General features: G+C 29.8%; 1 protein-coding gene across 1 annotated transcript in view; it reads right to left on the bottom strand.

Moving 5' to 3' along the window:
* LOC107436783 (teneurin-m) overlaps positions 1-27623 on the bottom strand; it is a 536656-nt gene that overhangs the window by 208010 nt on the left and 301023 nt on the right. The window contains exon 5 of the mRNA XM_043049130.2: positions 3191-3472. Within this exon, the coding sequence (XP_042905064.1) occupies positions 3191-3452 (262 nt within the window). The 5' untranslated portion in view covers positions 3453-3472. The remainder of the gene's footprint in view (positions 1-3190; positions 3473-27623) is intronic.

The raw sequence follows: 27623 nt of genomic DNA, 5'->3' as shown, positions 1-27623 counted from the left end.
AAGAATATAATTTTTACGTAACCTTTAAAATGCTTTCATAACAATAAAACTAAACAGTAATAAAAATGTTACGTATTCATATCCACAGCGCACTGTTTTGCTACTAGTTTTGGCGGCAGAAAGAAAAGAATTATTTATTATAATTAAGAATCCAGTTTCATAGCGGGTTCTCATGCTAATTTTTTTCCCATTCTTTCCTGAAGAAATTCGTTCTTACACATTTTTTCCAACTTTGTACTTAACTGTCCTCTCTTTGTGTAAACATTGAACAACAAAAACAGTTATGGAGATGGAAAAAATGATGCTATACATCATTTTCTGCGCTGAACTATCAAGTATACGTTGGAGAAATTATGTAATCAAAAGCAATTTTAAATAAACAAAAAGATAAAAAAGGAACAAGAAAATGAAAAAAGTAGAAAACGAAACGTTAAAGAAGTTGTTTCATCGGAGCAAAATGAAGTATGGCTTTTTCCTGAATACTTTCTTTTTTATGGAGACAAGTCGAAAATTTCTTGGCGCTCTTTCAACTCAAACAATGCTACTTTTAAAACATTATTTAAATGTTGTATTTGCATTTTTAAAGCACATTTAAAAAATTCCATTATTTACAAGCCCATTCTTTGATAAAAAAAATTATAAAGTTATGTTAATTAATTTTAATTGGGAAGTTATGAATCAATTTTAAGGTCATAAACCTTTTTCAGGATAATAATCCTTTAAAAAGTAAAAGCTTAGAAAAATTATAAGAAAAGAAATTATAACTAACTAAAGAATAAGAATTTTTATTGATAAGATTATAATTTTTTTTTATTAAGGCTTGAATATATTAAAGAACTTATAACAAAGTAGCATTATTTAACTTTTTTTGATTCTTAGAATGACACAACAAAGGATAAAATAAATTGAAAAATAAACAAAAAGTTAGCTAATTATAATGTAGTCTACGTTCATGCATAATTTATTTACAAAACATTTTTTTTCAATAACTTTGTTATAATAACTTCATCTTCGATATATGTGGTTTTTTATTACCCATTTCTTGAATAGATTTCAAATTTTTGTTTTGGAAAATGAAAGTAGGTTTATGAAAGAAAAGAGAATTTCATATCTTGTTATTAGAAGTAAAAGAGAAAAATTTTAACTACAGCTCTCACTGCCTAACACTCAGTATACTAATAACAGATAAATATAACGTCTACTGTATTAGACAACTTTTCGTACTACTTTATATCTGAAAAAATAGTATTTTAACATTTCATTTTCTATTTGCATACTTTTTGTAAAAACAATGGGGCACATGCAAGTGACGTAGAGTAAATATCTCGATCTTGATTGGTTGTTGAAACTTGGCATTTGTTTTCGTTAAAACTGTTCTTTTCATTCTATTTCGAGTATGCTAAACGCGGCAAGTATCAATTTTCTAAAGTGACACATTCTATATTCTTCCACGAAGATTTCAAGTATTTCACTACATATTTTGCTAAGGATAACGACAAGCTCGAAGACATATAGAATATAAACAAACTAATTATGCATCGAAGTTGCCAGGTACACGAAACAAAAATATATCAACGTTACAATAAACTACGTAAAGAAATAAAAAATCTAAGTTGCTTATTGAAAGACGTAGACGAGAAAAAATTATATTTTAACAATTTCGATGTCTGATACGTCGTTGTATTTAATTAACTTCACGTTAACTAACATTCTATCTTATGTGGAAAAATTTAGTTTGACTTTAACACGGCATATTGTTTATAAACAATCAGCTGGCGCTAAGGACATAGGCCTCGTGTCTGTGTATCAGTGATCGTCTTCTTTTCGAGTTGCAAGTATCCAATTATCTATGCAAAAATTTTTTTAGATTTATCCTCATTGGTCAGTTTCTAATTGGGTACTTGCACTGCAAGAAGAAGACCATCTATATCCACACATGTGACCTATGACGTCATCACCAACTAATCGCTTGTAAGCAAATGTTGTGTTAAAGTAGAGCTAAATTTCCCCACATAAGTTAGAATATTAATTAGCATGTAGCTAATCAAATACAGTGCTGTATCACACATTGAATTTAATGAAATATAATTCCTTAGATTAATTATTTGTTTATGTATTTTATTGTAAACATGTTATATTTTTGTTTTGTGCACCTGACAACTTGAATGCATAATTAGTTTGTTTATGTTCTACATGGCTTCACAATTGTCTTTGTGTTAAGTAAGAAATATATAATGAAAGAATTGGAAACTTTGTGCAAGAATCTTTATGTAAGAATCTTTGTGTAAGTGTCTCTGTGTAAAAATACAGAATGTATCATTTAAGAGAATTGATGCTTGACGGGATTGGCTTGCTCGAAATAACAGCCATTAACGTAAACAAATGCCACGTTTCAACAACCAATTAGGATCGAGATACCCATCTACGTCACTTGCATGTATCCCATTGGATACTTTCAGCTCGAAAAGAAGTGGAGTGGTTATGCCTAACCACGTGATATAAATCAGATTTAATTATATACCTGTAAGTCACGCGTATGTGTGAAACCTGATTGAATAACATAGGTCACGATTTAACAAAGATGACGTCCCTTGCAGGCATCCAATTGCAATGATAGAAGATAAAGGTAAGATATTTGATTCCAGGATACTTTATGGCAGTTTTATGGTAAATAAATATCTTGTTATTTTAATCTAGGGCAGTTCGTTTCCTGGGAATATAGGGGAACTGCTGCGTTAATAGATGTGTAGCTATCTTATCACTGATGCTGTGACGAATTTCGTATCAACAAACAATGTAGACAGTCATTTGCTCAATTTGACGATACATTGCGCGGAAAACGGTTTCGATCAATAACAAAGGAATTTCCCTGAATTTACAGTATTTATTTTTCATAGTGTTGATACTCAATGCGCAATCACTATCTGGCCAATAGTCACTTGCGCAGTCGGCATCGTGATATTAGGAAGGAAAAAGTTAACCGGTCAGAGAGGCGATAAAAATCTTTCTCAATTCCTTCGATATGAACATACTTAGTAATTATTAACGAAAGTCAGCATTAGCTTCCAAATCAAAGGAAGTCTGCTATTCATTCTTTAATTATAGATAGCAAAAACACAATAATGTTTATTACTGAAAAATAAACAATTTTATGAAATAAAAAGGGAGATAGAAATTTCGTAACTCTTACCTTGTCTTGGTTGAAATCGTTCTGTAAGCTTTTTGCCGATCTTTTCATTTTGTGGATCATATTTTGTTGTTTGTTTATCCGCAGAAATGCTTCGACTTTTAAAAGGTTCTTTGGAGTCGGATTCATCAGCAGTTTTGCGTCTCCTTAATTGTTTTCCCTCTTTCGATCGACCTAAATCGCCAATATCTGAGAAGTAATATTTAGATTCATTATCACTTGTTGGTATACTTTTTTGGCGCGCTCTGTGGCGATCGAAATCCATCAAGCTAGGAATTTGTAAACCTGGAATAAAAAATCTAAACTTAATTTTATTGTTAGAGATATTTATATGATATCAAATAAAAAAAGAAAGAAAAATATTCCAGCTCTTGTTGTTAACAGCTCAAAAAAAAGTTTAATTGAATTAAATAGTAAACATTTAATGCTTAAAATAAAATCATGTTGTGGATGAAAATGTTGTTGCACCCTAGACATTACTCTTTTTTTTAATCGCCAAATTGGCACGTTTACAGAGAGCAGCCAAGAGTAATCTAACGCAAACACTACATAAGACAACAAATAAAAAAAAAAAATGCAAAAAAATGTATTTGGAGAGCTTCAAACTCACTGAAGGAACCCAGGTGTGGCACCTGGGTCGAGAGTCGGTTGGTCTCGACCCGGGCATCTCGTGGCGCTTATTAAATTAAAATTTTCAAAATACGGAACCATAACAACAGGCTCATTGATAGACATCAGGTGCACCAAATACAGAAAAGTGTTTTAATAGTGCAATTTCCAAATAACTCATCCATCATATAATTCAGTGATAAATGATAATTAGGTTAAAGAGAACTACAGTGAAATCATAAAAAAAACAATGCTGCTTACATAAAAGAAGTGATTTATATTGGGTATAAAATTGTTCTTATACTCCCTGCTCCAACAATCATGCGTTTCTTAGAAAAATGATTTATGTTCACTTACAGATCTTAATAATATCTTCAGGGAAATATTGGGACGTGGAGGTACAAGTGATTTTCTTAGTATATAAATTTTCAGTTGAATAATTTCAATTGTTTTATGCCAAGAAATAGCAATTATTGCGAAGCATTCATCGGGGTTGGCGAGCGTGAGAGAACAGGGGGCTAGCCCCATAGTAATAAAAAATTACCCACGAAAGTAATTACTTAAGATATATTTTTGATTTTTTTTTTTAAATAATTTCAATTCTTCTGCTGCCTGCTATCCTGAAACGTGCCGAACTCATACATACAGTGGTTTGTCTAATTTAATGGCAACCGGAACAATTCAGAATTATTACTAAAATTCAATACGTAAAGAACTTGATATTATCGAGCACATCTCAGGAAAACAGCTAAGATTGAAATCAAAGTATATTCGCACGGGTAATAGCTTGAAGGTGAAAAAATTTGATTAGCATAATTGTTCAAATCTAGTTAACTACTGGAGGATGGATTGTAGAACTACAATATTCAAATATTTTTTTATTATTTCTTTTTAATTAACGGCAGGCACTGAACTTTCGTTCTTCGCCTTAGAGGATGCCGGAAGTGTTGCTTATTTATCGTTACCCAGTGGGCACCTGTGAACCAAAGTCACGGAGGCGAGCAACATTAACCACGTCACACTACCACAAATACCCGTTCATAGGGTGGGCCACATTCATACATTCACACATCAGAAGACAACAGAGAGAGAGAGAGAGAGAGAGAAACATCCATGCCCAGAGCGGGATTCGAACCCGCAGTCAGGCACGCTAACCACTCGGCCACCTGGCCGGCTATTCAAATATTGTTGTGCAGTGCATTCGATTTGGCTACCAGTAAAGTTAATATGTTGTATTAGAAAAGTTTGAAAGGTGACCGAGCAGGTCTCCAATAGCGGCAAGTAAACTAATAGTTGATGATCTTATTGTGACACATAGACATTTTTTGATGCTTCATTGAGTTCATTATAGAAATTAATATGCTTCCTCGAAAATTTGAGCTGCATTGCCCAATTATGATTAACTTCAAAATATTTTTGATTAAAATATATCTTTTTAAATGTGAATATTTTTTCTGTCACTTAAATTAAAGTGATATTTAAGACAAGTGGTCCTAAATTTACTTAACTTTCTCTTGAATTTTTCGGCGCTTTTTTACAATGAAGTCTTCAGTTTACAAAAATTATCAAGTTTGAGTTAAATTTCCAAATTTACTCAAAATTTCTAATTTTACTTAAAATTTCTAAATTTATTTTTCATTTATAACTTCAAATTTCTTTTTTACATTTTTTTTTGCAATAAGATCCTTGACTTAAGTTATATATTTACAAAAATAATTTTGTATGGCTGAAAGCTATTAAACGAGTGCTTAAAATCTCAAGAATGTATCATGAAGCATAACATGATTACAAGCTCATGAATGACGGAGTTATTTTACGTGAACATTCGAATATAACGAAATAATGCACTGAAAGCTTATATTTCGAGGCTCATTTAACTAGTTGGTTATTAATAATAAGCTGTCTACTAGTAGATTAAGAGACAGTAATTTAGCAATGCATTAGACTGCAACTTCGAATCAATAATGACTAAAACATGGATTCGATGCGCTTGTAAATTTATTCTTATGGTATATTGTACCATGCATACTTTAAAGCAATTTATAACTCGTTGCTTAGCCGGGAATTAAAATTGACAATTGTGAAATTGATGTCCCTTCTGGCTTTAGGAATTATTCCTGTCGATGAGAATGTTGTACATTTTATAATTAATTATAGATTGAGCGCAGAGTTAATGTGAGAGAAAATTGCTGATACTTAATAATATTCCCCAATTTACTGAACGTGCCTATTTATGCTATGGTTGTTTATTGCGATTTTATTAAAACAAAAGTGGGAGAAGAATTTGAGTATAGCAAAAAATGATAAAGATAAAATCTTTTGTGAGAAAGAATTTAATTTCTTAGGTTTATACATTTTTGCATTCATTTAAGGTTGTTTGTCAGAGGCTCTATCATCACCAGAAATAGCGCCTGTTTGCAAATAGTAAGTTATATTCATAACGACTGTAAATTTGTAATAGTTATGAATGTTTAGCCAGCGCTCTCTACGGTGACTCTAAAAATGTCAATAAGAAGAAAAATCGCAGTTTTTTGAAAACGAAAGGCATTTGAGATTGAATATTTTAATGTTTAAAAGTAATCTCTACGCTGCATTATCTGGTCTTAAAAAATTTGAAAAAATACATTACTCATTGATTTTGTTAATTTTCATCTAGGTAGAAATATCTTGCCAAATTGGCGATTTTTTAAAAAAAATGGTTTAATAATTTTTAATGCAGTCAAGGGGACGGGATAGTTGATGGGTTCGATCATTCACCAACCGAAGATTCCCTGTGTAGTAAATAGTGACTGGTGCACGTTAAATCTGTCGGGTCAAAATGTCGTCCAAGTTTTCACAACAAATCATACCTTTGGGGGTACTGAATTGGAGATGGATCGTTCTATAGTTTAGGTCAAAATTAAGATCTGTGGATGAATGAATAGATGTATAAATGGGTTCGCCTTGTAAACGGGCTGTGAAGTGTGTATGGCTAAAATCGTACTTTTTGCCATAGATGGAGCCACAGAAAAATAAGAAACGCACCCTCTGCCTTAAATGTTCTTGGTTTCACCAAGCATGTTTGCTGGTATTGGCGAGTGCCCTAGAAACAGCAACACCAAAGTAGATAAAATATTTGTCCCCTAAAAAGAATAAACCCACCGAAAAATGAATTTTTTTCAGAAAGTTTACTATGTTGTTTTCTTATAAATTTGAAAATTATTACTATACTTTTTAAAGTTTAATAACATAATCACTCTTTTTAAAGTTGAACAATCTTATGATATTTTCTGCACTTGGTTAGAATATATTAGGGATCAACTTGATCAGAAATATGTAATACGTCATTAGGGTAGCAGCAAATTTTCTCTGAATTATGGTATTAGGTAACAATAATATGATTCAATTGAAATGAATTTTCCGAGAATATACAATAAGAAAATAATGCAAAAGTTAGTAATAAAAGTATTAAAGTCAACAATAAAAGTAATAAAGTAAACAATAAAAGTAAAAAAGTAAGTAATTTAGTAAGACACTTGTAAAATAAAATATTTTAATTAAAAAAAAGTTAAATTTCGCTTTTCTACTTACAGCAAGCTTTTGATAAAATAAAACTTTAATTTCTTTCTTCAAAATTGTCGCAAATCGCAGCATTAAAGTATATAATCAAGCTACATTTTCGATTTAAATAATCTTATTTCATACACGAAACGAAACAGTTTTATTGAGTTCTTTGCTGAATAAATCTCTTCTTTAAAATTATTTCTAAAAAAAAACTTACAATTTTGAGTTTAAATAATCCTTAAATTAATTTTGATGCTTAAAACTCCGTAAAGAAGGGTAAGATCATTAAAATAAAACGATGAATTTCAGATAGACCCTCAGTTTTGATTATTCCCTTTCATTCCATCATAACGTCATCGGTATATTCCATAATACATTTTCTTTTTTTTTTAATTTTCCTTTAAATAACGACGATAATTATAAAGTAATTTAAAAGGAAAAAATGAAATGAGATTCCCTTGAAGGTTTGAGATGAAAGGCAATTCGTTTATTTATATTTTTGAACTGAATACCTGCTTATGATTTATATCTTTTTCATTTTCATTAAAATTTTTGTTGGGAGATGAGATTTATCTAACCCGTAATGAACTGTATGAGCTGAACTGGTCTTTAAGAGAAGAAGTGAGATTTTTTCAATTAAAAGAGGCATTATTCATCACATTTTATAGATTGAGGGAAAAAATATTCCAACTTTCTTTACTTTTCTGTTTTAATAATTTCTTAACGTATTTTAATATTTTCCTTAATTTATTTCACGAAATTGCATATTTATATTATTATATGCATTAGAAAATTTCGTGATTGCTTACTTTTTTGGCAAATAGCAAAAAAAAAAAANCGGGCAACAGAGCGAGACTCCGTCTCAAAAAAAAAAAAAAAAAAGAAAGATAAGATTTAAGACATAATTTGGAATGAATCGACATTTTGACAAATAAGTTCCTTTTTTAAACAAACGCAACGGAAAGTAATTTTTTTTAATAAAATTGATAAACAAATTTAACTGCTTCTGGCAAAACAGCATCTGCTGCAATATATTAAAAAATACCGGAACTATTTAAACTGACCATACCGCGCCTATAACCATCTAACTCAAACTTAACCTACATTTTTTAAAATCCAATTTCATAATAGATCTTTCACTTTACGGTTATAGCCTATTTAATCGAAATCAAAGCTTTCTAAATGAAGACATACTAACCCTGTAAACTGAACATAGAAGAGGACAAGGCAACCACTGAATTAAATATCGAGACGAAGTACTTTATGAGAAGTATAAACAACTCGTATTTGTTAGAAAAAAATAATCCCAAGAAACTGAAGAGGTAAGATGTTACCTGATTAAAAAACTTCATTCGCTTTAAAAATATATAAATCGAAGAAAAAAAAAGCAGTCGACATGTTTCAAGCGCTCAAAAATAGACGCCCATTTTCAAGACTTACCACGTGTTCTAGAGCCCTTGAAACATGTCGACTGCTATTTCCAATTAGTATATTTTTGAAGCCAATGATGTTTTTAATCGCGTAACTCGCATTTGCTTCCAAAAAAGGTAAAAATAAAATATGACTTTGCTATGATGATGTCTTTACCATCAGTAATTGTCTCAGTTTAAAAAAAAAAATATGGCAGTAAAATTTAGTACTTGTTGCAGTAAATAAATTTCATTTAAAAATTTACCAATTTTTAATTTTTTTTGATTTTTGAAAAATCTAATAAATATCATTTTTAATATCAAAATTAATAGTTATAGAGATCTGGTACAAAAACAGATTTTAAAATAATTCTAGTTTTCAACAAAATAGAAAAAAATAACTCAAAGAAGTAAATCATTTAGAAAACACATACGTATAAAAGAATAATAAGTATGGAAGTTAGGTTTATTTCCCAAAACAATTTCCATTTTCTAAACCATTTCTGGGGCCATATGGAAAATCTCTTTCGTCTTACAACGAGAGAGCGGAAAGACACTTCTGATCACATATAATAATGAGTGGAGGGGGAAATGGGGATAAAGAAAAAGAAAGTTGATAGCATGTTTATCGAATGACATTACTGTTTTTCAAGGGAATGTTAATGCTATAATGGCAGATAAAAAAGATCCCTCTTTCTTGAGGGTTTTTCTTTTTTGTTGGGGGCAAAAAATCGGGTCATGGTTTGGGAGTGCTTATCAACAGTGACAAACTGTCCTCTTCATAAATTGTGTTGACAAGTTAGATTAGAATTAAATTCTTAATTGCAACAAAGCGACGTGACCATTTGTCACTGTTTAAGGATTTATTTATAAATTTTAAAAACGTTTTTTTTTTATGAAGATAAATTGGTGTTTTTTAAAACTAAATTTGAGAATGTGATTACAATTTATGCATGTTTTAAAAAATGAAAAAAAAAAGAAACTTTTTGATAAATACTAATTCTTTTCGGTATTTGACAATTTTATTATTATATTCATTTTTGTGATCAAAATATTATTGCTTACTATTTTAAAAGAGTAAGCAATATGATTTTCGGTCGAATTCGTTTTAAAAGAAGGCGTGAAATCTGTTTTTTTTTCTATATGAATACGAATCATTTAAAGAATGTATAGTAGAAAATAATTTTACTTACAAATTATAATATTAATGAATTCAAAACTCATTAATTTCTGAAGCTCTTATCATTTGACAAATTACGAAGTTTTCAGTTTTGGATCTACTTATTTTATGTATATTTATATTTTTATAACTTTAAAACTCAATCCCTCTAATAACGTAGAGTTATGATAAAAATATAATAAAATACACATTTCAAAACTACGATTTTAAAATGTGCTAAAAAAGATACTAAACAGGAGAATTTTAAACGAAATCCAAAAACATAGGGCGCATCACTTTCTAGAAGTGCTGTTTAAGAAACTTATTACAAAAGTAACACGCCCTTAATTTTTTGTCTGTCTAAAATAGAATTATGTATTCCTTTTTAAGGATTTTCCTTGATGACTTTATAGTTATGCGTTAGTTTATTTATGGAAAGTGGTTGAAATTTCGATAAACGATAAAATGGCATAATGGCTTGCAACAATAAGGAAAAAATTGCAATTTGTATTGGCATCTGTCTCAGAGCTTCAGTTTAAATTTGAGTAATCTAGATAATCGGAAATTGTCTGGAATTTCTATTTTTGCTGAATTCTCTTACGATGATTTGAATTTTAGCTTTAATTTTCAGAATGAACCAGTAAAAAGGCCATTTTTACTAATCCTTTAGGGAACAGAAAAGGACGAAGATCACCAATTAGGTGGCTTGACTCGGCGGAGAAAGACTTTCATACAGTAAATAAGGGAAACTGTAAGAACCTTGCTGCTGATAGGAGCAGCGGGAAAAAGACTACTTGAGACGGCCTTGGCCAGTAACAAGCTGTAGTGCCTTGAAACAAGAAGACGAAGATAAAGTCTGTTTGGCGACAATATGGTAATAAATTCCATCTGCAGTGGTCAGAAAATCCTTGAAATTAATTTTGTCACCAGACGCAAACTTCCGCTTAAGTTTTTAGCCCTATAGCTATTCGGAACTTTGACTGACAACAAATTTTGACAGTAATATAACGATAACTTCTATTTTTAGTGATCAAGTAAACGATGGAAAATCAAGAACAGTGCTTAAGATATAATTTTAATGCTCTAGCTAAGCTTGAAGTGGTCTAATTGTTATCGACAATTAATTTAAATTTGCTATAATTTCGCGAAAAAAATTGATTTTATCAGTCACGAAATAAAGAGAACTTATAGTCATCAAACACAAGGTTTAATTTAAAATTTGAGTACTCTATCTAATCTTAAAACGGATTGAGTTTTGAGTGACGATAAAACCGATTTGTGGTTAAATGACGATAAATTTTGTATGTATCGCTCAGAAAAGTCTTGCATTGTCATGGGACACGATAAACGATAAATACGTTCAGTTAAAATTAGAGCAATGTAGTTGATCGGAATCAAGATGCAAGTTTGGTAAAAAGTTACCATAGTTATAGACACTTAGGTGATATTATTTAGTAAAAATCGATATTCAAACTCAATAATTATTTCTCAACAAATACTTAAAAAAAACAAAAACAATTTGAAACGTATCGTTTTCAGCTGTATGAAACATAGTTTTGTTATCTTCCTCCTAATGCTGCAGCGAAAGCCATTCTCGAATATTACATTAATTCATGCATGAAATCTTCCCTCGCGATTGCTTTCGAGAGCACGAGTACCAACGGCATGCGCATCATTTGGAATTTATGAGCACTTGAATGGCAACAAATAAACGAATACTTTACTCCAATGGGAAAGACAAACTAGCTGGAACCTCCCAGAAAGCCATACTCTGGTAGTGCCTTTTCTTGTTTCTGTTTTTTGCTTAATTACGCGAAAGACGCTAATTTGCGCTCTGCGGGTCCCACCGTGTTAATTAATTCATTAAATGGAAAACACAATAACGAAAGCCTTGAACGGAAGTAATGCTACGGCGCACTTATTTATTAATCCTTTTTTTTTCTTTTCTGTATGCTATCCGGTGGAGATGGAGGTACGCCACTGCGGGAGAGCTCATTTGTTTTCATCTAAGCCAGTTAAGTTTGGCGAATTACTTACCTGGAGAAATATTGGAATCTTAGTTAAATCTAAGTCTATAGCAGGAAAAGGGTATTATTAGCTGCTAGGAGTAGAAGAGTTTAAAAATGTAGTGCTTGAATAGTTTCTGAGCAGTATTTATCTTGCGCATGTAAAGATTAAAGGTTTAATTCTACAAGGAGGCAGTGGTGTTTGGTTTTCATTAGAAACTTGTAGTTATATTATTCCTTATTTACTTTATACTAAAATAATTAGGAAAATAAGTTTGAGTTTTACTGAATAAAGTATTATTGAAGATAGGTTTGATTAAGCGAGTAAAATAAGTTTTAAAAGAGGATACGATTTAATAACTATAAATTAAATTGACAAACATATATAAATATAAATGTTTATGAAAATAGCAGAAAGTTGAGAATTTAAACCTGGTTAAAGGGGGAGATAGTGCGCTTCTTGCTCCATCTTTAATTTAAAAAATAATTCAAACTTTAGCATACTAATTGAAACACCAAGATCTATGTTCAAGTTTTTATTTCTTCGTGCAGTTGCTAAATTTCTTATATATCTACTCAAACAGATATTCAGATATTTTGAAATAAATAAGCCGAAAATGTGCTTATTTGTTTGAAAAAACAATTTGAACCAACACGATCTGTGCTTACTTATTTTCATTTCTTCAAGCAATTGCTATATTTTGATATTTCCCTTAACTGATATCTGAAATAATATAAAATTTTTAAATAAATATGTAAGTGAAATTTTCATTTTTATGTGAAAATCCAATTTGAAGCAGGTGTTAAATAATGAACCCTTACGATCTCTGATAACCCATTTTTGCCTCTTCAAGTAATTGTTTTATTTTTGTTATTTTAATATACAGAATTCTGCAATAATTGAAATTCGGAATTGATAGGGATGACAAATTTCTAAATTTATTTAAAAAAAAACAACAATTTGAAGCGGGACTGAAATATTAAATTAAAAATCCCAACAAAAGGAAGCGGTAGGATATTGCTTGGTTAAAAACTTCAATCGCTATGAAAATATGCAAATTGGAAATAATAGTCCACATGTTTCAAGCGTTCAAAGACATGTGCCTATTTTCAATGTTTGCCAGGCGTGAATGAAAAGAAATAAAAGTGATTAGAAATATGAAAGTAAAATTGCCAACAAATATGGGAAAGTAAAGGAGAGAAACAAAACTAGAAAAATCTCAGTAAGCGAGAGAGAAAAAAGATTGAAAAGCAGAATAAGAAAAGCCAAAGTAACCGAGAGGGGAAAATCACGGTAAAATGCATCTCCTCTCGCTATTGAGAGATGGTGAGGAAATAATGCCGATAACAAGGAAACCATCATTAATATAAATAAAACAAGATTCCAGGTCATCAAGATGAGCTGATGTGACTGGGGTGGAAATAATTTTCATTAATATAAATAAAACAAGATTCCAGGTCATCAAGATGAGCTGATGTGACTGGGGTGGAAATAATTTTTTTGTCGTCGAAATTAAATTTAATCTCAAAATTCGAACAATGTGTAGCAATTAATGATTTCTCGTATTTTTGATAGTGGATGCATCTACCGTGCTCCTTAAATCTAATTTTTTAAGCGCGTCTAATTTGTTCGATGTTAGCCATCAGAATTTCTGGTAAACAGTTACCAAATAAACGGTCGCACTGACATGGAATGTGGTAAATGCCCCAGCGATTATCAAAACTAATAGACTTAAAATAATTAATCATCACGACTTTTGTCTACTTATTTTCATATCTTCAAATTATTTTTGATATTTTACCTAAGTCTACACAGGGGAAAAAAATGGCAAAAACTACCAGAATATGGTAAAATTTACCGTATTTCAGGCTCTATGGAAACATCAAAATACGAAAAAAAAGTTGGGTAAATATTACCGATGCACTTTGGTAATGAATTGCATAAATTTAACAAAAAATATGTCTTTATAATGTGTGAAAAAATGTGGTAAATGCGGTAATTTACCATGATACCTGAGAGCATAGCATAAAAATTCGATTAAATTTAATTTTCAGTTTCGTATTTTTTTTTAATTAAATGTCTGCTAGAAGGACAGTAAGTTTGAAAACAAGAATTTCTGGTTGACAGTTACCAAATTAAGGGAAAAATTATCAAATGAGTAATTAAATTATCGCATATTTTTGCTTTATTAATTATGTTTTTTTGTACCACAATTGTTTTACTATGCCGAACGGAAATTTAAGATTTTTAATTAAGATTTTTTTCTCTTTGTATAATACTGGAACATTTTGAATTAAATATGATCCAAAAATTTCGAATTTATTTGAAAAGCCAATTCGACGAAGCTATTAAATAATGAACCATTGCAATCTGTGATTCCCGATCTTCGTATCTTCAAGCAATTATGTTATTATATTTTTGATAGTTTATAATACCGAAATTCAAAATACTAGAACACTTTTAAATAAACATAGACTAAAAACTTCCAGATTTATTTCAAAGAACAATTTGAAACAAGGTTTGAATAATTGAACTAATATGTTGTGCGTTCACTTATATTTTCAATTCTTCAAGTAATAGCAATATTTTTGATATTTTAGTTAATTGAAATCTAGAATAGTAGAATGTTTTGAAAGAAATATGGAACAAATATATCCTGATTTATAATCGATTTATAATCTGGAAACAATATTGGAAACTTGAATCAGGTAATATTCTTTTTTAATATTCTGTTAAATAAATTTTAGAATAAAAATACTACATTTCTGAGCTACATGAAATATTTTATCTTTGTTAAAATCAGACATTCTGTTAAAACACGGTCTTTCAAAGTAATAAATATTTGCCCATTTTTTTTTATACATCACTTTGTAAATAAAAAAAGTGAGTTTCGTTATTATTTATCTTTTACAGAACGCAAAAAGGAAAGTGAAAATTTGAGATTTAGATTTTAAGCTCTAAGAATTTTTTATTTGTTTGATCTTGGTTTTTACTTTTTAACTTATTTCGAGTTTCTTAGAGAAGTTATTATTTTCTAGAAAAGTCAATAAATATTCAGAAATATAATATCTTGAGTAATTCCTTAACATTCTTTATTAAAATTAAATAAGCTTATTTTAGCCAAAAACTCAATTTAAAATTAAGTTTATTTAGCATTCGATAACAACAGGGTAAACACGCAGTAAAGTATTTTTTTCCTTCTTTTAAAAAAATGTATTCCCGACCGATGTTTACTTTTTAAAATCTAGAAATTCATCAATTAAGCGTATCAAAGGAAAGTTTTGATTCTGTTTACTTTAGAAAATGGAAAAATGTTAGAAAAAAAATCTATAGATCTGTGACATTAAGATTTGTAATATTTCTTCAATTAAATTAGAAGTATTGACTTAAGTCAAAATTTACCTTGCATTTACTTAAAAATAACTTTGATTTTCTTTGAAAGGAAATAATTGACGATTCTGAAAGATTTTTTAAATCCTTTAAAGTTCCTTAATTCAATATAAATAACATTTCGTTAACTTAGAAAAACTTCTAAGGCATGGTTAAAACTAAAGAATTATTAAGATATATTTAAATAAGTAATTCAAATAATAATCGTGGAAAATATTTAATCATATTTGTTTTGTTGTTGTTCTGTTTTATTAATCAACTACAAAAATTATTTTTAAAGATTTGAACAGCTCAGTAGTTTCAGATAATTTAGAATTTCTTTTATACAATTTTTGTAAATGCTTTAGAAAATAAATTGTTAATTTGGCTTTTTAATTAATAATTAAATTTTTAAAGAGTTTAGTATGTTGCGTAAGAATAATTTGCAGGAGCGTATAATTGTAGAAATTGAAAATTATTGTGTTTAACAAAGAAAGTTTTTTCTATGTTAATGGCCATTAAAGGAAATCTTAAACTATTTTTTCAACTAATGAATAAAATGAATTTTCAGTGAATTATTTGCGATTATAAGAGATTTATTTTAACAAACAGATAGCAAAAGATTTTCGTTTTGTTTACATTCTTACACTAAAGATATTTTTACCACTGCATATCATACGTTAGTAAACTGAATTTAATATGACAATTATTTAAAATATGTTAACTTTGACTTTTTAAAATTTGAAAAATAGTGTGTGTTTTTAGTATATTTATTTATACTTTTATTTTAACAAGCTAAACAATTAATTCTTGTAAATATCAGAAACAGTCATGTTTATTTCAATGTTTCTCTTTTTGAAAAGTAATAATTGTTATATTATTACAAAATATTTAAACTAACAAATTAAAATATATAATTAAAATTTTTATTTTTTTGAAAAAGAAATCAATGATAAAATGAATAACATTTGACTTGACTTATGACTTATGACATGACTTATGACATTAAATGACTGGTGAATATCAATATTTACATAGTCGCTATAATTTTTATTTACTATACAATATTAATATTTTATGCAGGCAAATGCTTACCTATAGTATGCCCCGATGGTGAATGCAAAATATATTTTTTTAAAAATAACATTATTTCCCACTTGCATTGTTAACATTCAATGTCAAAATATCAATATCGAACAAGTTCTGATGGAATGATTGTATGAGGAAAATATCATAAACAAGCTTTTTTATTTAACATATACAGTTAAATGTCGACATTTTCCGGTGAAAGAGGGACTGCGTGAATGTTGACATTTAACGAAAGAGGTTGATATTTACCGAATATCAGACATTTACGACAACGTTTACAATGCCAAATTGTTAGCAAATTAAAAGTTTGGAAAAAGCAGAAAATCTAGGTGCTCATTACATTAATTTATAATACAAAAGGCATTAATTTAGAAATGATGACTGATTAAACAATTATAACTAAAACATAAACAATTTAGGTTTTTTGTTCATTTGTAGAAACATTTAGTATATTTAAATAAACATTTAGTCTATTTGTAGAACAATTTAGTATATATGTAGAAATTTAAATGCAAGCAGCTTTCTATTTTAGTTTTGAAATTTGATCTAAACAATTTTTATAGTGTTTTTATGTATTGCATATGGCATAGTATGCATATAATGAGCAAAATATTTGTTACAATATGTAGTGATTTAAATTTAAAAATTTCAGATAATCACACTGTTGTATTAGTTGATTATGAATCCTTACTTGCAGTATTTTACGAGTAAATTATAATAAATAACTGGTTTAATTTTAAAAAGTGCACATAAAATCCTGTTAACTCGGAAAAGTTTATTTTACCAAAGTTTACCACTTTAGTTCAACTTGTTCAAAAATTGTATATCAATAAACAATTTAGAGAAACAATTTGAAGTTTCTCTTAGCATAGTCTACGAAGGCTATTAGCATAGGCTATTTGCTCATCTGTCTGTGTGCACGTTATAAATAATTGAACGAAAAAATTAACATTAGTTCATGGAAAAATTTAAACGGTATAGTTTCCGTGCATCAAGAGACTTGGAACATTCATATTCTCGTATGCCGGTGGACACTGATTTAATTGCCATAACTCGTTATCCATATTATGATCATCGTATATTGGGGATTTTACATCTGTCTAGATTACTCTTGGCATGATGGACATTTCTTTCGTGAACAGCTTTAACTAGGTTTTTCGAAGCTCTTTGGCAAGGAAAATAAAAAGCCTCAGTTTATAACACTTGAAGCAAAGCTATAATTTCTTGCTAAAAAGAATTATCAGGCCGTGACGATCTTGCCATACAGATTTATCTAGCCGTAAGAATCTTACCGTAAATCATTATCTCGGCTTTAGAACGGACAAACAACTAACATATTTTAGAAGTTATAAAATTTTCGAAAATTTGGCGACATTTTTCCACTTAGAAAATTATCAAAATCAATACCGTATTCATATTTTTTTGCAAATTTTTGTGGCCTATATTATGCAGCATTGGAGTAAGTTTTTAAATATAAGAAATTTAGACCTCAAATGTTTTAAATTTCTCAGAACTCTGGCTATTCTCCATATCGACGTTTTGCGACATATTCGGAATAAACATTGAGAGTGGTGGCTAAAGTTCATCTAACAGTCATGAATAACTATTGAAAACTCACAAAATTTATAAAAATAGAATATTATTTGCCAAAAAGCATTATTCCATGTGATTACAAAGCCTTTGAAAAATCGTGCAAGGAGAAAAAATCCAGTTATAATTTGCCCATATAATGAATAACCAGTTGGGATTAACGGCAATTATATCACGGCCATCTACATCTGAGAAGATATGGGCTTGCAGAAAAATTGCAATTATGTTTTGTTGAAATATTAAGGGGTTAGGGATGATATATGTGTCACATCGAACAGTTGCAATGTTCAAATGTTACACTCAGCAGAATAAATGAATGCCTTGAAAAATTAATCCCTTTTGAACATTTTTGCGTATTAAATTTTCCATTCTGGATAATTTCCGCCAATTTGGGTATTTTAAGAGAATTGTTTTGGTTCCTACATTTTTGTTATAAGCTAGCTCCACTATATATCATTCAGTTTAGTAAAATTACTTTCAAAGTCCCCAGACTTCTTAGAGGGTTGAAAAGATGGTCTCGAGAATTTTTTTTTCTACATTCTAATGGAATTCAAAATTTCAGCGCGTGAAGTATATAAAAACTGATTAAGAAAACGAAAACGAAAAAAAATAAATAATAATAATAAAATTTGTCATTTTTCGTTACGCCTCGTCACATTCTTTCGCTTTCTGTTGGTGAAACGCGCTTCGGATTAAAGCGAAAAAGAAAAAAAAAAGTTGCGAAGATAAAATAAAACCAAGAAATAAAAATTAAAATAAGATGTAATAAAAAGGGGCTTCAAAATGAGTTAGATGTTACCCTTCCTTATTTGCATATAATTACTTTGGGCCTTGTAGGATTTTCTTTGCCCAAAGTATTTTTTTTTTCAGAACGGGTAATCTTATTCCTACTTCTATTGGGATTTTCTCAAGGGTGTTCCTGGCTTTTTCGTACGATTCGGATCATTAGCGATTTGTAGGGTAGAAAAATCCCTCTCGCTATCTTTAATGAGGAAAGATTTCTCGTATTAAATGCCATTTTGAGATGCAAGACCGTGGAACAAGAAATTCCTTCTTTTTTTGCCATTTTTTCCCCACCATTCTGCATAACACGAACGTACGTGATAAGGATACCTTAATTATTGGAATTTAAAACTTACGAGTTCTTTTCGTTCTTTTATTTCGTTTTTCTTTGGTCTTATTTTCCCCTTGTAAGTGAGAAATACACGTTTGGACGAAAAACGAAACAAGAAATTTACATTTGGTGTCGTACTGTCTTTAAAAAAGCGCAGCTGGTATTCTAAACTAAGATAAATTTGTCCCAAACGATTAAGCGTAAAGAAAAAAGAAGGAGCTCTGTTTGAAATGAAATTATGATTATATCATATCTGTAGAGTGGCAACATTGACTTTTTCGTTTTCTCTTTTTAGGAATTAAGGGCTTATAAAAATTTTTTGATGCGTAATTGAGTGGAAAGAGAAGCAGCCTATTTCCTTTTTAAATTACCATATTTCCTTTATTATGCCCCAAGAGTAACCATGAAAATTTAACTTTAATTGTAAAAAAGAACTTTTGCATGTATCCATGTCTTTCGTAATTATTTAAATCCTCGCGTGCATGTATGTATTCAATTTGGAATGCGTCGGAATTTCATATTTCCTTAAAATTAGTTATTTTCTTTGAAGTAAATTTGTTTTTAAAGTATATTTATGAAGTAAAATGTATCTTAGTAGTTTTCATTTGATTTCATGTTTCTTTCTGCAATAAGAAAATATATGTTGTTTTATTATTATTTTCTAAAGTTTAAAAATTTCACAGAAAAAAAAGAATAAATTTACATTCTAAGTGTGACCTAGTTCACAAAACTCCATTGAAATGGCAAAATATTCGTGCAATAAAATAACTATGTTTAGTCATAGGAAGTACTGTAAAGGGAGAGAGTATTAAATTGATTTAAATTTTAAGCAGCTTAAGTGCGAAATTTATATATATAAAAGCTAATGCTACTGCTTTACTGTTTTTACTCTTAAGTAATTAGGAATGAATAGTGAATAACTGAAAATAGTAAGAGCTTCTTTTTATTCTCACAAAACCCAGCTATAAATTCAATGATTTTACTACCAGTTTTTCTTCTTTTCCGTCCGTCTCGGTGTTTCAAATGCTTAAAAAAGCGAGAGCATTTGGATCAAATGCTTCGGATTCTTGTATTCAATTTGAGAATAACTAGATTCTTGTAGAGCAAACTGCCAATATGGGCCCTGCTAATTATTTATGCGATTTCTGTGCAACTACGAAAGCACCGATGCTCACCGACGAAGTCATGGCTTATATATGGTTTCGGGTCGTGAGAGCTCCTCCGCCCAGCAAAATAAAATACAAATATTTGGGTAATTTGAAGGAAACTAACAACCAAATAATATTCTTGTAGTATTTTACTGAAATTTTGACTGACAATGATAGTTTTTTATTTTACATTACGAATATGGATGTTATACGCACTGCAATAGACATTTAGCATGCACGTCAAATTGATTTAACAGGTTAAGTTCTGATAACAGTTAAGTTGAGAACCACCTTGGAGCATCTCTGCACCACAAGAAGATTCTGAGAATGGATCCAGCTTAATTATTAAGATTAATTTTTTGCTGGGTATATGGCTTTCTGAGACACATTGACATAATGAACAACGCTCATCATTTATATTTTTAATTGACGAGGTTGCTGTTGTAATAGCTGATATTTTAACCTTGAGGAAACGTGATTACTTGATTAAACAGCATTAGCCGACATTTTAAATACAAAAATATAGCTTTTAAGAATTTTGCCTCTCTCTCTCTCTCTTTTTTTTTTTAAACAAAGAAAAAACTTTATTTTTAGTTTATTAGCAAAATTTTCCACTAGCTATACAAGATGCATATTTTTGGCATAGTTACATCCACAATTTTGTTTCTTCAAAATTTAATTTAGTTTTATAAGCTACAGAAACACGTTGAAGTTTTTTCGACAAAGAGTTTGGTTAGTAAAAACAGCTAATAAACTAAGATAACACTTTAACCTCCCAAACGTAAACCCCCTGGGTAAAACTACAATGAAACTTCAATGCTACACACTGTTCACCCAGCGAATAACATGAAAACACCGGTTTTTGCTACAAGAGCGTTTGAATCTGAAAATTCGGAAAAACCGCGATAGATACTCAGAGCGTTCAATAAATTTACCATAAAATGCTGCTAAATAAGGTAACATCATAGGAATACATTTTAATAAAGAAATACTGTTTTTTAGTTTTACGTATTTAATTCCGAATAATAATGAAACTAGAAAACACGGAGGAAAATAGGAAAGAGTGATAAATAAATTAGAATTTAAAATTTATCGAGATTTAAAATCGTACATCCAAAAATTAAATCCATTTATAAGAACCAACGCATAGGTTCCTTTGAAATGGTAAAAAAATATCACCTTTACCATATCGGTACTTTCATTTCTTGCACTTTCTTGGGCATTTTTAAGTAGATTTGAGAAAACTGTTAAATTTGCTGTGAATAAGTTGGGTATTGTACCTACGTATGCCAAAAATGAAAAGAGCAATGACAAAAATGCATGCCTCATTATTTGTAGTGAATAAATAGGGTTTTGTTTTGTACAATAACATTTTAAGTAATAAAATAATATTTTGAAACGTGGAAAAATGTTTTAAACACTTTTAATAATAACTAACAAAACTATTTTAAGAGATTATGATGAGTGTTAACTCATCATGAAATTAGAGGCAGGATAATAATTTCGAATTACGACATACAAAATATATCCATAACAATGGATACTTTTCCACATAGACTAAAACTATTCCTGAGACAAGGTAACACCGGAAAGTGTTTTCATAATGCAAAATTGTCAAATCCCAGAGATGGATTATGCTGACTATGATGCAGATGTCACGAGGGAGGAAATCTTCCCACGTAACTGCATTTTCCCGGATTACTAATTCCGGACTGTCAGGGCAAATAAACGCCAAAGGTGATGTCGTCGGTCTATATGTTCGTGTTGACGTTATGCCCAAATACCATGAGAATGCAGGACTCGCGAGAGACTATTTGCTTTCAGCCGAACCTCGGTTTAGAATGCAATTCAATTTAGAACTTTGTAACCGTATAGTATAGAGTTGTTATCGAGGTATAGATTAGTAAAGACGGGATCATATATCAATTCCTTTCAAAGTTGATGTTTAAACAGCGTAATTCCAAGAAAGTTTTTGATGGTATGGAATGTAAATAAATGGTTTTGCTGTAAAAGATTTCGCTAAATATCATATTGGCCTGCGTTGTTTCAAACTAACCAAATTGAGGTTCTTGATTAAATTGATAAGAAGTTCGTTGAAAAAAAAAAGACATTAACGAGTTTGCATCGAATAAAGATCAAAACCATAATAAGGATTGAATTGGAGTAAAAGCATGGAATTAGGTAAATAGTTGGTAATAAACATCGGGAAAAAGGATCAAAACCAGTGGTAGATGAGTTGAGGGACCATAATGCTTCAAGTAGTTGTTAAAAAAATAACCAAGTATCATGTGTTCCAAAAATGACCGATGATTCAAAAAATGAATTTGAAAAATCGAACGAGATTGAAACGTACGGTTTATTGTGTTCTGCTTGAGAGACAAATTATATTCTCATTAAGTTTCAGACTAAGTTGTACGCAACAACATTTTGGCACAGCCTGAAAGCAAAATTAATAGGCACCGGTATCCTTGCAAATATTGAAGTTGCAATAGTTTGTCATAATGCATAAAAAACTGTATTAAAATTTCTTTCGGTTAGCAACACCATCTGTTGACAAATTCTATTACTAGCTGTTTCCCTAAGCAGCATGAAGCAAGCCTTACAATTCTGTTACTTTCCGTTTTATTTTTCAAATCGTAGTTTATTTTTGGGTCTTACCATTTTGGGATACATCAAATAATGTTTCGAAGCGATTTGTATAGGGTGTCTCAAAAATTTAGAACTTATCTTAACCCTTTCTGGAAAATGAATTAGGGAATTCCGTTACTGCGAAAAAATATTTAATTTTGATATAGATATGCAGAAGGGTAGGATCATCGTAACTATATAGTAGGTCGCGAGGAAACCACTGTCTTATTGAAGTATTGTATCCAAAGATTTTATAGGGCGTGTTTAGTGACATTTTAAGGAATTTGAGACAATCAACTTTTGAATACATAGAAATATCTGGAAGCTCCTTAGAAAGCATTTTTATTAAAAAAAAACTTTCTAATGTAAAAATTTCTTTATTATTTCATACCTAAAAATCGAACACACCATGTTCTTCAAATCAGTCTATTTACTGTTATAAAATAGTCTTAGCACGTACTACTTCTAAGTCCTTCAATAGAGAATTTAGACAAAAAAAGTATTCTTTTAGATTATACGTTATCGTCTGAAATTATGCAACGCAACGTTCTAATTCCATGAATAGTTAGTCAAAATAATCACAAATACTGTATAAAATATACATTTAGTGAACATGAGTATCTTTTTATATTATACATTTATACCTCAAAGTTCGAAGCTCTTTCAAAGTTCAAGTGTTAAAAAAAATTCAACCAAAAAGTTTGAAATTCAGTTAAATTAGTTTAATTGAACACTAGTACCCGGTAAGATAATACGTGGTCCAATTTGAATATTATAGGTCAATATTAGAAGGAGATATAGGACCATATTATTATACAGAATATTGCCTTCGAATTTCCTCATTTTACCGCTATTCAACACACTATTATATATATATATATATATTAATAGATTCACATTGTGTGCCCCCTAATAAACCTATAATTATTTTCTTTGGTGGGGTACGCTAATACCCGGTAATATAATACGTGGTCCAATTTGAATATTATGGAGCAATATTAAGGAGAAATATAGGACCATATTGTAATACAGATTATTGACTTCGAATGAATGAAATAAATCATCAATGAATGAAATAAAACTAAAGTTATTTCAAATATTGATTAGTAATTGAGTAAATAAATTTCGGACACATAATTCTAAGTAGGTTTGGCATGGAGAAAGTAAAACCCTTTTTCTGCTTGCTGGAAAACTATTCAAAGACAATTTGTTTCCACTTATCAATACTAAAGGTTGAACAGTTTTATTTTTCTAACAATGTGTTCTTTCTGAGATACACGCAAAAGATGAATAGTCAAAATATTAATCTAATTGTAAGACATGGATACAAACTGCATACACTATGTAGAAAAGCAGTAGGAAAAAATTAGTTTTCAAAACTAACAAATAAAATCTAACTGAGCAAATAAATAAATTCCGAATGCATAATTCTCCGTAGGTTAACATAGAGGAAGTAAAATCCTTTTTCTTTCCAATTTTTTTTTCTTGCAGGAATATTTACACAATTTATTAAAATTTTGTGCAATTACTTTAGTACAATTTATTCCTACTAACAATGTGTTCTTTCTGTGATACACCAAAGATACGAAGACAAATTATAAATACTAGTGGGCTGCGCCCCCTGCTCGCTAACGCTCGCCAACCCCCGAAAATTGCTACGCAATCTTATATGGTTTGCTTCGCAAACCAAGGTCTCTTCGCTCGCTACTAACTTAGGTACATATCAAATGCACAAAATTCTAAGAATTCAAAACAATCATTCAAATCCATATAAAAATTTTTTTTTTTTAAAAAATTACATCTTTTTAGTAAATACTAAGTCATTAAAATAAATTTGAATTCAAATAAATGACATGTAATTTGTTAAACCTATTAGAAATAAGCTGTAGTATAATTCGTGATATAAATCAAAAATCGTCAAATAAATTCGTAATATATAAAATCGTGAAAAAAAGTGCTTTCGACAAAATACTAAAATACAGATCTATCGACAAAGACTACTCACTTCTGCCTAGCTTAATAGTCTGAGATTGCCGCAGCTGATGCTCTCTGGTTATTTCCGTTTCCGTTTTTAAAAGCGTTATATGTTGAGCCACCTCAACTAGATTTGGCATGTGACATTTTTAGCGGCAATCACTGATCGATTCGCCGTGTAAGAGAAATAGTAACGTAAACAAAACAAAGCAAACGTTGCCACCGGAGGAAGAGAAATACAGCCAAAATTTGGGAGCCACGTAAGAGAATTATATATATTAGATAATTGTAGACCTAAGGCAAGGGAACAAACTGCACAAATTAAGCGAAAAAGAAATAGAAAAAAATCAGATTTAAATCTAACAAATAAAATTTAAGTGAATAATTAAATTCCGAGCACATAATTCTCTGTAGGTTAACACGGAAGAAGTAAAATCCTCTTTCTGCTTCCAAGAACACTTTTCTGCTCAAGGAGTATTTTTTTCCTCCTAACAATACTAGATTTCGAGGTTTTAATTTTCTAATAAAAGATTCTTCCTGAGATACACCAAAGATACCCAGACAAAATATTAATCTAACAGGAAACGTGGTAAACCTGGATTCAAACTGCGCAAATTATGTGATAAAGTAGAACAAAAAAATTAGATTCAAATGTAACAAATGAAATCCAAAGATGTAAAGAAATCAAAATCTGAAAAGTATTTATTTCAGCATAACTCTTGAAAAAACCCACCAATAAAGCACGAAACCAAAATTCATATCGAGCATATGAGATTATCGGAGCAGTCACGTAGAATTAGATATCGTTGAAGCAGCAGCCACACGTCTCAACTCCACTTTATTTGAGCGTTAGTCGATTACGATTACCTCCATCGCATTCTTTCATTCCCATTGGCTGTATGCCATATCGCGTTCAATTTTCTTTTCCGTACTGTTTCATATTTTATGTTTCGTGAGAACAGATAATTCGAATCTGAACGATTCGCATTTCATTTATAATGCGATGTATCTTTATTATTATGTCTCAATTTTCGCCAAGAAACGAACAGAAATAAAATGGAAGCAAAGTGATACTTGATGTTTTTTTCCTTGGAAAAATCCTTAAAGTAACTTTAAAAGTCAAAAACGGCTTTAGTTTTCTATCTAATGATATAAAATAATGCAAAAGCATCATATTTATTTCTAAATTCCATGGAACTAATAATTAATTTAAAAAATGTGATTGAACAATATCTTATTCAAAGCAGTATTTGATAGTTTATCGCAGTAAACGAAACAATATTAAGTGATTAAAACGCTAGCAAATGACATGATAAAACTTAATTTACTGAAAATTTTACGCGTTTCAATTTGCTTACTTATTCGCTTACTTATATGCAATGATACATATTTATTTCTTTAAGATTTTCTTAAAAGTTTAATGTCAGTTTTAATTTATTTTATTTACATTATTTATTTATTTATTTTTATTTATTTGAGACAAATAATTTTATTGCTCAAAATATTCTAGTTCTTGCTGTCATTAGAAGAGTGTTTTTATATATTTTTTTATCATTCTTATTAATCTTATGAAGTTCGTAATCATTTATTGTAGACGTCAGTCTACACTACACGCTTCCAAAACACTTGATTGAGAAAAAATTACCTAGGTGCTTCAATATTATGGTCTAACTATTCGTGCTCATTTGAGCCGTCACTTTAATTTATTAAAATTTTCTAAATTTTACGGCTTTTTACAATTAAATTCTGAATTAAAGAAACCACAGAATTTACTGTTTTGTTGTTTTTTTGTTATAGTAATTTATTTTGCTACTAACTTGCAAAGATCGCCAATTCTGTCGTCAATCAGTTATCAATTACTATAAAACAGCTATTTGACATCTAGCAAAGAAAATAGTGAACAAAATTGGTCTTTAAGTGGGTGTCATCATGTGAGTCTTCGTAACATCATAAATTCTACGAACTAAAGAGCTGATTTCTATTTAAAGTTTTATGTTGAAACACGTGTTTACCTATTTAAAAATATACTTCAGCAGCGTTGATTTTAACGCTTTAAATCCTTAGCTTTTCAAAGCCCAATTCAAGTGATAACACTTCTCGAAGGAAACCAGCTGTTACAGCGACAGAATTTCAACTTTTTTTGCCAACATTATCGAATCCTTAATGATGCTGTCAAGTTCAGACGATTCTTAAAATATCTTCAGCCAATAAATAGTGTAGGAATGTTCCATTCTTCTTCCACAGAGGCACCGACGTTTTTAACACCTACTTGTAACTGAGTTTTTCATTGCTTTCCATTTCACACACCTTGTTGACTCTTAGCAATGTTTTTCATTAAAAAAAATGTTTAAAAAAATCACGTGACAAAAACAAAACATCTTCGTTTATAGAACGCACACAGGAACTATTTTTTTTTAAAAAAAAGAACAGCAGGTGCTACTTATATCATTTCACAAATTCACTTAATGCAGACGATGAAGAAAACAACCATTTTTATTTTTATTGGCAGCTTCATAGAGGAAATATGCGGTTTTTCTTTCCTTACAACTTAGTTTGATCTAACTTTGTAACTGGGACGTTAGCCAATTTTTTTTCTGTTTTGTTTTTTGATGTTTTTGTTTTGTCGCAGAGAAGAGGAGGGAAAAGACGGTGCTTTAGAATGTTTATAAAATTTGTTTTTGTATTTGTTTTGACGGCAGTTAGGGAGGCAGAACTTTAAAAAATTCATTCATTCAAGAACTGAACCCTTTAAAAATGCATAAAACAAATTGTGATATTAAAAAAGAAGGAAAAAAAA

The sequence above is a fragment of the Parasteatoda tepidariorum genome, chromosome 4 (genome assembly GCF_043381705.1).
Source record: "Parasteatoda tepidariorum isolate YZ-2023 chromosome 4, CAS_Ptep_4.0, whole genome shotgun sequence".
Taxonomy (NCBI): Eukaryota; Metazoa; Arthropoda; class Arachnida; order Araneae; family Theridiidae; genus Parasteatoda; species Parasteatoda tepidariorum.
This window is presented reverse-complemented; position numbering and strand designations above follow the sequence as displayed.